This window comes from Salvelinus alpinus, chromosome 32 (assembly GCF_045679555.1).
Source record: "Salvelinus alpinus chromosome 32, SLU_Salpinus.1, whole genome shotgun sequence".
NCBI lineage: Eukaryota > Metazoa > Chordata > Actinopteri > Salmoniformes > Salmonidae > Salvelinus > Salvelinus alpinus.
Genome location: NC_092117.1, coordinates 1,665,479 through 1,678,766, shown reverse-complemented (window position 1 = coordinate 1,678,766; position 13,288 = coordinate 1,665,479). Strand labels below are relative to the sequence as shown.

The window sequence follows — 13,288 nt, the reverse complement described above, 5'->3', positions numbered from 1 at the left end:
TGATGCAAAATGTGTTTTATTGTGAAACAAACAAGAAATAAGACAAAAAACTAAACTTCAGTGTGCATAACTATTCACCCCCCCCCCCCCCCCAAAGTCAATACTTTGTAGAGCCACCATTTGCTGCAATTACAGCTGCAAGTCTCTTGAGGTATGTCTCTATAAGCTTGGCACATCGAGCCACTGGGATTTTTTATCATTCTTCAAGGCAAAACTGCTCCAGCTCCTTCAAGTTGGATGGGTTCCGCTGGTGTACAGCAATCTTTAAGTCATACCACAAATTCTCAATTGGATTGAGGTCTGGGCTTTGACTAGGCCATTGCAAGACATTTAAATGTTTCCCTTTACACCACGCAAGTGTTACTTTAGCAGTATGCTTAGGGTCATTGTCCTGTTGGAAGGTGAACCTCTGTCCTAGTCTCAAATCTCTGGAAGACTGAAACCGTTTTCCCTCAAGAATTTCCCTGTATTTAGCACCATCCATTATTCCTTCAATTCTCACCACTTTTCCAGTCCCTGCTGATGAAAAACATCCGCACAGCATGATGATAGCACCACCATGCTTTACTGTGGGGATGGTGTTCTCAGGGTGATGAGAGATGTTGGGTTTGCGTCAGACATAACGTTTTCCTGTATGGCCAAAAAGCTACATTTTAGTCTCATCTGACAAGAATAACTTCTTCCCTAGGTTTGGGGAGTCTCCCACATGCCTTTTGGCAAACACCAAATGTGTTTACTAATTTTTTTCTTAAGCATGGCTTTTTTCTGGCCACTCTTCCGTAAAGGATAGCTCTGTGGGGTGTATGGCTTAAAGTGGTCCGATGGACAGATACTCCAATCTCCACTGTGGAGCTTTGCAGCTCCGTCAGGTTTATCTTTAGGCTCTTTGTTGCCTCTCTGATTAATGCCCTCCTTGCCTGGTCCATGAATTTTGGTGCGCGGCCCTCTCTTGGCAGGTTTGTTGTTGTGCCATATTCTTTCAATTTTTTAATAATGGATTTACATGGTGCTCCGTATGATGTTTTTTTATAAATCAACCCTGATCTGTACTTCTCCAAAACTTTGTTCCTGGCCTGATTGGAGAGCTCCTTGGTCTTCATGGTGCCCCTTGCATAGTGGTGTTGCAGAATCTGGGGCTTTTCAGAACAGGTGTATATATACTGGGATCATGTGACACTTAATAAAGTCCACCTGTGTGCAATCTAAATAATTATGTGACTAATTATGTGAATTTGTTACACCAGATATTTTTCAGGGGCTTCATAGCAAAGGGGGTAAATACATATGCGTGCACTAGTGTTCCGTTTTGAATTTATTTACATTTTTTGAAACAAGTAATTACTTCCACTTCACCAATTTGGACTATTTTATGTATGTCCATTCCATGAAATCCAAATGAAATCTATTTAAATTACAGGTTGTAAGGCAACAAAATAGGAAAAACACCAAGGGGGATGAATACTTTTGCAAGGCACTGTATAACTCTCTGCTCCCTCGTTTGTTCCCTGTGTCAGCATTCATGTCGCTATGTGTCCGTTGATAATTAAATGCTCACTCTCTGTACCTGCTTCTCGTCTACCATCGTCGATCCTTACACTTTTGCTCAAGTAGTATTTTACTGGGTGGCTTTCACTTTACTTGAGTCATTTTCTATTAAGGTGTCTTTACTTTTACTCAAGTATAACAATTAGGTACTTTTTCCACCACTGGCCCGAAATGGCACCCTATTCGCTATTTAGTGGGGAATAGGGTGCCAAATTGGGAATATAATGCCATTTTGGACAAAAAATAATAATTCCTGTGACTGACCTTTGACCACTGTTTCCCCCTGTGTATGTCAGGCACATCAGTGACCCAGCTAGAGGCTCTGGACCCAGAACAGGAGCCACTCATCTTTGGTGTCGTGGGAGAGGAGGCCATGAGGTACTTTGCCGTGGCGAGAGACACAGGAGTGGTGTGGCTACGACAGCCCCTGGACCGCGAGGTTAGAAGACACACACACACACACAGGCACTTGCACGTACACATGCAGGTATACACACACACACACACACACACACACACACACACACACACACACACACACACACACACACACACACACACACATTAATGAGAAGAGGAAGAACGTCAGAAAAGGAGGGATGGCTTAAGGATGGAACAGAGAGAAGTGAGATTTAGAAAGGCTTAGGGAGAGTGTATTGATGAACTTCACAGTGCTCCCGAAAGGCGCAGTGGTCTAAGACACTGCATCTCAGTGCAAGAGGTGTCATTGCGCTGGTTCAAATCCAGGCTGTCATTGCGCTGGTTCAAATCCGGCCGTGATTGGGAGACCCACGGTGCACAATTGGCCCGGCGTCATCTGGTTTTAACAGGGGTAGGCTGTCATTGCAGAATAATAATTTGTTCTTAACTGACTTGCCTAGTTAAATAAAGGTTAAATTAATAAAAAAATAAGACCAAGAACAACTTGGAAGAAGACACATAAAAGAGACATTTGTGTATTTGTATGGGCATTGGAGAAGAGGAATTGGCAAGAGTTGGGTTTTAGAAAATCTTTGCAAACACATCATCACGTTTCCATTAAATAAACTGTATTCACATGCATGAATGCACAAACTCACACACACAAAGGTTATTACATTAAACTAAAATTGAAATGAAAACGAAAACAGATTATGAAAAAAACGATTTAGTAAACTGAAATAAAATAATTAACAAATATGTTTTAAAAACTTAAACTATACTGAAACAATTATCTTTGACTCCAAAACGAACTAAAATTAAATTAAAAAAACATCATGAATGTTCAGTTTTAGTTTTCTTTGTAAACTTTGGGCAAAAATCGAGTAGGGTTTTCAATGGGGTTTTAAAACTTTTTTTGGGGGGGGGGGTTTCAAGCTACAGAATCTGGCGGTGTTTCAAATAGGCCTAGCTTGTATATGTCTCAAATAGATCTAGCTTGTGCATCACTATGACTAGTAATCACTACCTAACAGGGAAACAACTGTCTAGGTAGTTAACTTCATTCTTCTTACATGTACTACTAAAGTTAAAAAGCATTGGTTTGGTGTAAACATGGGCTATTCCTTTTAGGCCGTGACTGCGGATCCGACTTTTCACCAGATGTTTTTTTCCGCACATGTGCAGAAGCTTCGGGATCATTAGTACGGAGAAAAAAAGGTCAGAGAAAAGTCAGATCCGCAGCCACTTCATTCCTTTTTAATCAAAGTAATTTTGGGATTTACTTTATAATTGAGACCTAACCTGACCTATGACATGACCCGCCACCTGGTTTCTTCACATATCGCGCCGGCAAAAACAAACATCTCTTTGGTAAGAAGAAGTATGCCTTATGATTAACGAGTCGTGGTGTGATCATAACAACATACAGGAACTCAAGTCCAAGTTTATTGTAGCTGGGGATTTTATCAAGGCCAATCTGAAAACAAGGCTCCATACATTTTATCAGCACATCGAATGCACGACCCGGGCTGGCACAATTCTGGATCATTGCTACTCTAATTTCCACGACGCATACAAAGCCCTCCCTCGCCCTGCTTTCAGCAAATCTGACCATGACTCCATTTTGTTGCTCACAGCCTATAGACAGAAACTTAAACAGGATACGCCCGGGCTCAGGTCTGTCCAACGCTGGTCCGACTGATCTGATTCCACTTCAAGATTGCTTCGATCACGTGGTCTGGGATATGTTCTGGATAGCATCGGACAACAACATTGATGTATACGCTGATTCGGTGAGCGAGTTTATTAGCAAGTGCATCAGTGATGTTGTACCGATGGTGACTATTAAAACCTTCCCCAACCAGAAACCGTGGATTGATGGCAAAACTGAAAGCGCGAACCACTGCTTTTGATCATGGCAAAGCGACCGGAAACATGACGAATACAAACAGTGTAGCTATTCCCTCCGCAAGGCAATCAAACAAGCTGAGCATCATTATAGAGAGAGTAGAGTAGAAGAAGTAGAAGTAGAGTCGCAATTCAGCGCCTCAGACACGAGACGTACAGTGGGGAGAACAAGTATTTGATACACTACCGATTTTGCAGGTTTTCCTACTTACAAAGCATGTAGAGGTCTGTAATTATTATCATAGGTACACTTCAACTATGAGAGACGGAATCTAAAACAAAAATCCAGAAAATCACATTGTATGATTTTTAAGTAATTAATTTGCATTTTATTGCATGACATAAGTATTTGATACATCAGAAAAGCAGAACTTAATATTTGGTACAGAAACCTTTGTTTGCAATTACAGAGATCATACGATTCCTGTAGTTCTTGACTAGGTTTGCACACACTGCAGCAGGGATTTTGGCCCACTCCTCCCTACAGATCTTCTCCAGATCCTTCAGGTTTCAGGGCTGTCGCTGGGCAATACGGACTTTCAGCTCCCTCCAAAGATTTTCTATTGGGTTCAGGTCTGGAGACTGGCTAGGCCACTCCAGGACCTTGAGATGCTTCTTACGGAGCCACTCCTTAGTTGCCATGGCTGTGTGCTTCGTGTTGTTGTCATGCTGGAAGACCCAGCCACGACCCATCTTCAATGCTCTTACTGAGGGAAGGAGGTTGTTGGCCAAGATCTCGCGATACATGGCCCCATCCATCCTCCCCTCAATACGGTGCAGTCGTCCTGTCCCCTTTGCAGAAAAGCATCCCCAAAGAATGATGTTTCCACCTCCATGCTTCACGGTTGGGATGGTGTTCTTGGGGTTGTACTCATCCTTCTTTTTCCTCCAAACAGGGCGAGTGGAGTTTAGACCAAAAAGCTCTATTTTTGTCTCATCAGACCACATGATCTTCTCCCATTCCTCCTCTGGATCATCCAGATGGTCATTGGCAAACTTCAGACGGGCCTGGACATGCGCTGGCTTGAGCAGGGGGACCTTGCATGCGCTGCAGGATTTTAATCCATGACGGCGTAGTGTGTTACTAATGGTTTTCTTTGAGACTGTGGTCCCAGCTCTCTTCAGGTCATTGACCAGGTCCTGCCGTGTAGTTCTGGGCTGATCCCTCACCTTCCTCATGATCATTGATGCCCCACGAGGTGAGATCTTGCATGGAGCCCCAGACCGAGGGTGATTGACTGTCATCTTCAACTTCTTCCATTTTCTAATAATTGCGCCAACAGTTGTTGCCTTCTCACCAAACTGCTTGCCTATTGTCCTGTAGCCCATCCCAGCCTTGTGCAGGTCTACAATTTTACCCCTGATGTCCTTACACAGCTCTCTGGTCTTGGCCATTGTGGAGAGGTTGGAGTCTGTTTGATTGAGTGTGTGGACAGGTGTCTTTTATACAGGTAACGAGTTCAAACAGGTGCAGTTAATACAGGTAATGAGTGGAGAACAGGAGGGCTTCTTAAAGAAAAACTAACAGGTCTGTGAGAGCCGGAATTCTTACTGGTTGGTAGGTGATCAAATACTTATGTCATGCAATAAAATGCAAATTAATTACTTAAAAATCATACAATGTGATTTTCTGGATTTTTGTTTTAGATTCCGTCTCTCACAGTTGAAGTGTACCTATGATAAAAATTACAGACCTCTACATGCTTTGTAAGTAGGAAAACCTGCAAAATCAGCAGTGTATCAAATACTTGTTCTCCCCACTGTATGTGGCAGGGTGTCAATCACGGATTACAAAATGAAAACCAGCCCCGTCGCGGACACCGATGTCTTGCACCCAGAAAAACGAAATAACTTCTTTGCTCGCTTTGAGGACAATACAGTGCCACTGACACGGCCCGCTACCAAAACCTGCGGGCTCTCCTTCACCGCAGCCAACGTGAGTAAAACATTTAAACGTGTTAACCCTCGCAAGGCTGACGGCATCAAGACGGCATCACTAACCCTATCCTCAGAGCATGTGCAGACCAGCTGGCTGGGGTGTTTACGGACATATTAAATCAATTCCTATCCCAGTCTGCAGTTCCCACCATTGTTCATGTTCCCAAGAAGGGCCACCATTGTTCATGTTCCCAAGAAAGCTAAGGTAACTGAGCTAAACGACTATCGCCCCGTAGCACTCACTTCCGTCATCATGAAGTGCTTTGAGAGACTAGTCAAGGATCATGTCACCTGGGTCTCGACCCCGCCCTGTGCAACTGGGTCCTAGACTTTCTGACAGACCGCCCCCAGGTGGTGAGGGTAGGAAACAACAGCTCCACCCCGCTGATCCTCAACACTGGGGCCCCACAAGGGTGCGTTCTCAGACCTCTCCTGTACTCCCTGTTCACCCATGACTGCGTGGCCATGCACACCTCCAACTCAATCATCAAGTTTGCAGACGACACTACAGTGGTAGGCTTGATTACCAACAATGACGAGATGGGCCACAGGGAGGAGGTGAGGGCCCTCAGAGTGTGGTGTCAGGAAAATTACCTCACACTCAACGTCAACAAAACAAAAGGAGATGATCGTGGACTTCAGGAAACAGCATAGGGAGCACCCCCCTATCCACATCGATGGGACAGTAGTGGAGAAGGTGGAACGTTTTAACGTGAAATGGTCCACCCACACAGACAGTGTGGTGAAGAAGGCGTAACAACGCCTCTTCAACAACAGGAGGCTGAAGAAATTTGGCTTGTCACCAAAAACACTCACAAACTGAAAAACAGCTTCTATCTCAAGGCCATCAGACTGTTAAACAGCCATCACTAACATTGAGTAGCTGCTGCCAACATACTGACTCAAATCTTTAGCCACTTTAATAATGTAAAAATTGTATGCAATAAATGTATCACTAGTCACTTTAAACAATGCCACTTTATATAATGTTTACATACCCTACATTACTCATCTCACATGTACAGTGGGGAGAACAAGTATTTGATACACTGCCGATTTTGCAGGTTTTCCTACTTACAAAGCATGTAGAGGTCTGTAATTTTTATCATAGGTACACTTCAACTGTGAGAGACGGAATCTAAAACAAAAATCCAGAAAATCATATTGTATGATTTTTAAATAATTAATTTGCATTTTATTGCATGACATAAGTATTTGATCACCTACCAACCAGTAAGAATTCCGGCTCTCACAGACCTGTTAGTTTTTCTTTAAGAAGCCCTCCTGTTCTCCACTCATTACCTGTATTAACTGCACCTGTTTGAACTCGTTACCTGTATAAAAGACACCTGTCCACACACAATCAAACAGATTCCAACCTCTCCACAATGGCCAAGACCAGAGAGCTGTGTAAGGACATCAGGGATAAAATTGTAGACCTGCACAAGGCTGGGATGGGCTACAGGACAATAGGCAAGCAGCTTGGTGAGAAGGAAACAACTGTTGGCGCAATTATTAGAAAATGGAAGAAGTTCAAGATGACGGTCAATCCCCCTCGGTCTGGGGCTCCATGCAAGATTTCACCTCGTGGGGCATCAATGATCATGAGGAAGGTGAGGGATCAGCCCAGAACTACACGGCAGGACCTGGTCAATGACCTGAAGAGAGCTGGGACCACAGTCTCAAAGAAAACCATTAGTAACACACTACGCCGTCATGGATTAAAATCCTGCAGCGCACGCAAGGTCCCCCTGCTTAAGCCAGTGCATGTCCAGGCCTGTCTGAAGTTTGCCAATGACCATCTGGATGATCCAGAGGAGGAATGGGAGAAGGTCATGTGGTCTGATGAGACAAAAATAGAGCTTTTTGGTCTAACTCCACTCGCCGTGTTTGGAGGAAGAAGAAGTATGAGTACAACCCCAAGAACACCATCCCAACCGTGAAGCATGGAGGTGGAAACATCATTCTTTGGGGATGCTTTTCTGCAAAGGGGACAGGACGACTGCACCGTATTGAGGGGAGGATGGATGGGGCCATGTATCGCGAGATCTTGGCCAACAACCTCCTTCCCTCAGTAAGAGCATTGAAGATGGGTCGTGGCTGGGTCTTCCAGCATGACAACAACACGAAGCACACAGCCATGGCAACTAAGGAGTGGCTCCGTAAGAAGCATCTCAAGGTCCTGGAGTGGCCTAGCCAGTCTCCAGACCTGAACCCAATAGAAAATCTTTGGAGGGAGCTGAAAGTCCGTATTGCCCAGCGACAGCCCTGAAACCTGAAGGATCTGGAGAAGATCTGTAGGGAGGAGTGGGCCAAAATCCCTGCTGCAGTGTGTGCAAACCTAGTCAAGAACTACAGGAATCGTATGATCTCTGTAATTGCAAACAAAGGTTTCTGTACCAAATATTAAGTTCTGCTTTTCTGATGTATCAAATACTTATGTCATGCAATAAAATGCAAATTAATTACTTAAAAATCATACAATGTGATTTTCTGGATTTTTGTTTTAGATTCCGTCTCTCATAGTTGAAGTGTACCTATGATAATAATTACAGACCTCTACATGCTTTGTAAGTAGGAAAACCTGCAAAATCGGTAGTGTATCAAATACTTGTTCTCCCCACTGTATATACTGTACTCTATACCATCTACTGCATCTTGCCTATGCCGTTCGGCCATTGCTCATCCATATATTTATAAGTACATATTCTTATCCATTCCTTTACACTTGTGTGTATAAGGTAGTTGTTGTGAAATTGTTAGATTACTTGTTAGATATTACTGCACAGTCGGATCTAGAAGCACAAGCATTTCACTACACTTGCATTAACATCTGCTTACCATGTGTATGTGACCAATACAATTTGATTTGATCACCTTATGTATTGCTGCCCTCCAGTAGCAAAAAGTGCATATCCCAAAAAACACGTGCTTTCTGTCCCTAACACTAAAACTGAAACTAAATAATATAAAAACGAAATATAAATACTTTAAAATAACATCTTCAGCTGAATAAAAACTAGCAAATCTGGTCTGAAAACTACCTGAAACTTAACTGAATTTCAAATAAAAAAATATATAAAAACACAAAAATACAATAACCTTGACACACAATCAAACACACAACCTCCCTCCCACCTTCCCTCCCCACACTCCCCTCCCTCCCTCACATACTCTATGAAGGGTTATGCTGACTTGTCTCTCTCTCCATCTCTTCCAGACCAAGTCGGAGATGCAGGTGGAGTTCTCTGTGAGTGACAGCCAAGGGGTAAGAGTCAAACCTGCACTATGATCAACGCTGTGACATGATGTATCACATCCTGTCTGTCAAGCAGCTCACACACCTTATATACAACTCCTGACTAACTTTCCTTAGAGTTATTTACTCTGACACCTTTCTCACACATAACATTTGAATGCTAAAACACACTGACATTTCAACCTACACAACCGTATACGTCATAGTTAAGACAGTACTGTCACGGCTGTTGAAAGTAGAGGACCAAGGTGCAGCGTGGTGAGCGTACATTTTCTTTTATTTAATCAAAATGACGCCAAACAAATTAATTAACACTGCAAAAACAAACCGTGAAGTTCAAAGGCTATGTGCCCTAAACAAAGTCAACTTCCCACCAAGACAGGTGGAAAAAAAGGGCTACCTAAGTATGGTTCTCAATCAGAGACAACGATAGACAGCTGCCTCTGATTGAGAACCACACCCGGCCAAACACAAAGAAATAGAAAACATAGAAATAAAGAAACTAGAATGCCCACCCTAGTCACACCCTGGCCTAACCACCTAAAAGCTCCACAGGTCACTCCCCCTTTCCACTCACCACTCATGATTTACAAATTAAGCACTGAACACAGGTAGTCTAGACTCCTTATAACTACCATATTCTAAAATATCCACACAAGCCACTGTCCAGCTAGCCATATATCATGAGTTAGAAGCTTATGAGTATTAGGCTATATTATGAAGATATTATTAATAATTTGTCACGTGCGCTAAATACAACAGTGAAATACTTACTTACAGGCTCTAACCAATAGTCCAAAAAAGGTATTAGGTGAACAATAGGTAGGTAAAGAAATAAAACAACAGTAAAAAGACAGGCTATATACAGTAGCGAGGCTCTGGAAGTAGCTACATACAGACACCGGTTAGTCAGGCTGATTGAGGTAGTATGCACATGTAGATATGGTTAAAGTGACTATGCATATATGATGAACAGAGAGTAGCAGTAGAGTAAAAGAGGGGTTGGCAGGTGGTGGGTGGCGGGACACAATGCAGATAGCCCGGTTAGCCAATGTGCGGGAGCACTGGTTGGTCGGCCCAATTGAGGTAGTATGTACATGAATGTATAGTTAAAGTGACTATGCATATATGATAAACAGAGAGTAGCAGCAGCGGAAAAAGAGGGGTTGGGGGGGGCATAACATGCAAATAGTCCGGTTAGCCATTTGATTACCTGTTCAGGAGCCTTATGGCTTGGGGGTAAAAGCTGTTGAGAAGCCTTTTTGTCCTAGACTTGGCACGCCGGTACCGCTTGCCATGCGGTAGTAGAAAGAACAGTCTATGACTGGGGTGGCTGGGGTCTTTGAGAATTTTTAGAGCCTTCCTCTGACACCGCCTGTGTAGAGGTCCTGGATGGCAGGCAGCTTAGCCCCAGTGATGTACTGGGCCGTACGCACTACCCTCTGTAGTGCCTTTCGGTCAGAGGCTGAGCAATTGCCATACCAAGCAGTGATGCAACCAGTCAGGATGCTCTCGATGTTGCAGCTGTAGAACCTTATGAGGATCTCAGGATCCATGCCAAATCTTTTTAGTTTTCTGAGGGGGAATAGGCTTTGTCGTGCCCTCTTCACAACTGTCTTGGTGTGTTTGGACCATTCCAGTTTGTTGTTGATGTGGATACCAAGGAACTTGAAGCTCTCAACGTGCTCCACTACAGCCCCGTCGATGAGAATGGGGCCGTGCTCGGTCCTCCTTTTCCTTTAGTCCACAATAATCTCCTTAGTCTTGGTTACGTTGATGGATAGGTTGTTATTCTGGCACCACACAGCCAGGTCTCTGACCTCCTCCCTATAGGCTGTCTCATCGTTGTCGGTGATCAGGCCTACCAATGTTGTGTCGTCTGCAAACTCACCCACGACCTGGTCATGCGGTCGTGGGTGAACAGGGAGGAGAGGAGGGGACTGAGCACGCACCCCTGTGGAGCTCCAGTGTTGAGGATCAGCGTGGCAGATGTGTTGCTACCTACCCTCACCACCTGGGAGCGGCCCGTCAGGAAGTCCAGGATCCAGTTGCAGAGGGAGGTGTTTAGTCCCAGGATCCTTAGCTTAGTGATGAGCTTTGAGGGTACTATGGTGTTGAACGCTGAGCTGCAGTCAATGAATAGCATTCTCACATAAGTGTTCCTTTTGTCCAGGTGGGAAAGGGCAGTGTGGAATGCAATAGAGATTGCATTATTTTTGGATCTGTTGGGACGGTATGCAAATTGGAGTGGGTCTAGAGTTTCTGGGATAATCGTGTTGATGTGAACCATTACCAACCTTTCAAAGCACTTCATGACTACGGACGTGAGTGCTACGGGTCTGTAGTCATTTAGGCAGGTTGCCTTTGTGTTCTTCGGCACAGGGACTATGGTTGTCTGCTTGAAACATGTTGGTATTAGAGACTCAATCAAGGACATGTTGAAAATGTCAGTGAAGACACCTGCCAGTTGGTCAGCACATGCCTGGAGCACACGTCCTGGTAATCCGTCTTGCCTCGCATCCTTGTGTATGTTGACCTTTTTAAAGGTATTAGTCACGTCGGCTATGGAGAGTGTGATCACACAGTCGTCCGGAACAGCTGATGCTCTCATGCATGCCTCAGTGTTGCTTAACTCGAAGCGAGCATAGAAATGATTTAGCTCGTCTGGTAGGCTCGTGTCACTGGGAAGCTCGCGGCTGTGCTTCCCTTTGTAGTCTGTAGTTTGCAAGCCCTGCCACATAAGACGAGCGTCGGAGCTGGTGTAGTATGATTCAATCTTACCCCTGTATATTACGCTTTGCCTGTTTGATGGTTCGTCGCAGGTCATAGCAGGATTTCTTGTAAGCTTCCGGGTTAGAGTCCAGCACATTGAAAGCGGCAGCTGGCTTCTGGTTGGGGTATGTACGTACAGTCACTGTGGGGATGACGTCCTCGATGCACTTATTGATAAAGCCAGTGACTGATGTGGTGTACTCCTCAATGCCATCGGAAGAATCCTGGATCATGTTCCAGTCTGTGTTAGCAAAACAGTCCTGTAGTTTAGCATCTGCTTCATCTGACCACTTTTTTATAGACAGAGTCACTGGTGCTTCCTGCTTTAATTTTTGCCTGTAAGCAGGAATCAGAAGGATAGAGTTGTGGTCGGATTTACCAAATGGAGGGCGAGGGAGAGCTTTGTACGGGTCTCTGTGTGTGGAGTACAGGTGATCTAGAATTGTTTTCCCTCTGGTTGCACATTTAACATGTTGATGGAAATTTGGTAGAACTGATTTAAGTTTCCCTTTATTAAAGTCTCCTGCCACTAGGAACGCCGCCGCTGGGTGAGTGGTTTCCTGTTTGCTTATTTCCTTATACAGTTGACTGAGTGCGGTCTTAGTGCCAGCATCTGTCTGTGGTGGTAAATAAACAGCCACGAAAAGTATAGCCGAAAACTCTCTAGGGAACTAGTGTGGCCTGCAATTTATCACAATATACTCTACTTCAGGCGAGCAAAATCTAGATCAGCATATACCCTAGCCTCTATTCCTGATGTCGATCATGTCTTTAGGAGGCATTGTAACTAGCTTGCTTACAATTTGTGATGTGTTGGTGAAATAAATAGGTCTATTGAAAAAAACATATTAAAATAAATTGCTTCAGATGCAGCTTGTATGTTTGAAGATGTTTTATTTTTAGGGGGAGGCCCTGCTGTGCATAGTGTATGTACTGTGTGTGTGTGGGGGGGGGTAAGTGTGTGTTTGTATTTCTCTTTGTCTGTGTGTGCTTGTATATTAACAAATCAGTACCTCTTGTGCCTTCGCAGGTTGTCAAAGACACAGTAAATATCCAGATAGGAGACGTGAATGACAACTCCCCAACTTTCCATGGCCAGCTGTACACGGTACACATCGCAGAGGTAGGCTACAGTCATGTACACTATGTGTGTGTTGTAGTGTGATAGTGTGTCTGTGTGTGTGTGTTTGTGTGTATGTCACTTCAAAATCCCTATTGTGCCATGAGATGTTTTATCAATTTTTGAAAGACAATTTTGCTGTTTGCTAGTGTAATTGGAGATGGAAGGGAGTTCCGTGCGATCATGGCTCTGTTGCCGTGAATTTGTTTTTGACTTGGGGACTGTGAAGAGACCCCTGATGGCATGTCTTGCGTGGGTGTATGGATGTATGTTATTTGATTATGTGTAAAATCTGGAATTTTTAATCACAGTACGTTATAAAAATA

General features: G+C 44.0%; 1 protein-coding gene across 2 annotated transcripts in view; it reads left to right on the top strand.

Moving 5' to 3' along the window:
* The window catches only part of cdh23 (cadherin-related 23), a 727,760-nt gene that overhangs the window by 189,537 nt on the left and 524,935 nt on the right, over positions 1-13,288 (top strand). For both annotated transcript variants that reach the window (XM_071379722.1, XM_071379721.1), the window contains exons 4-6: positions 1,842-1,984; positions 9,032-9,079; positions 12,873-12,965. In XM_071379722.1, coding sequence (XP_071235823.1) covers positions 1,842-1,984; positions 9,032-9,079; positions 12,873-12,965 — 284 coding nt within the window. The remainder of the gene's footprint in view (positions 1-1,841; positions 1,985-9,031; positions 9,080-12,872; positions 12,966-13,288) is intronic.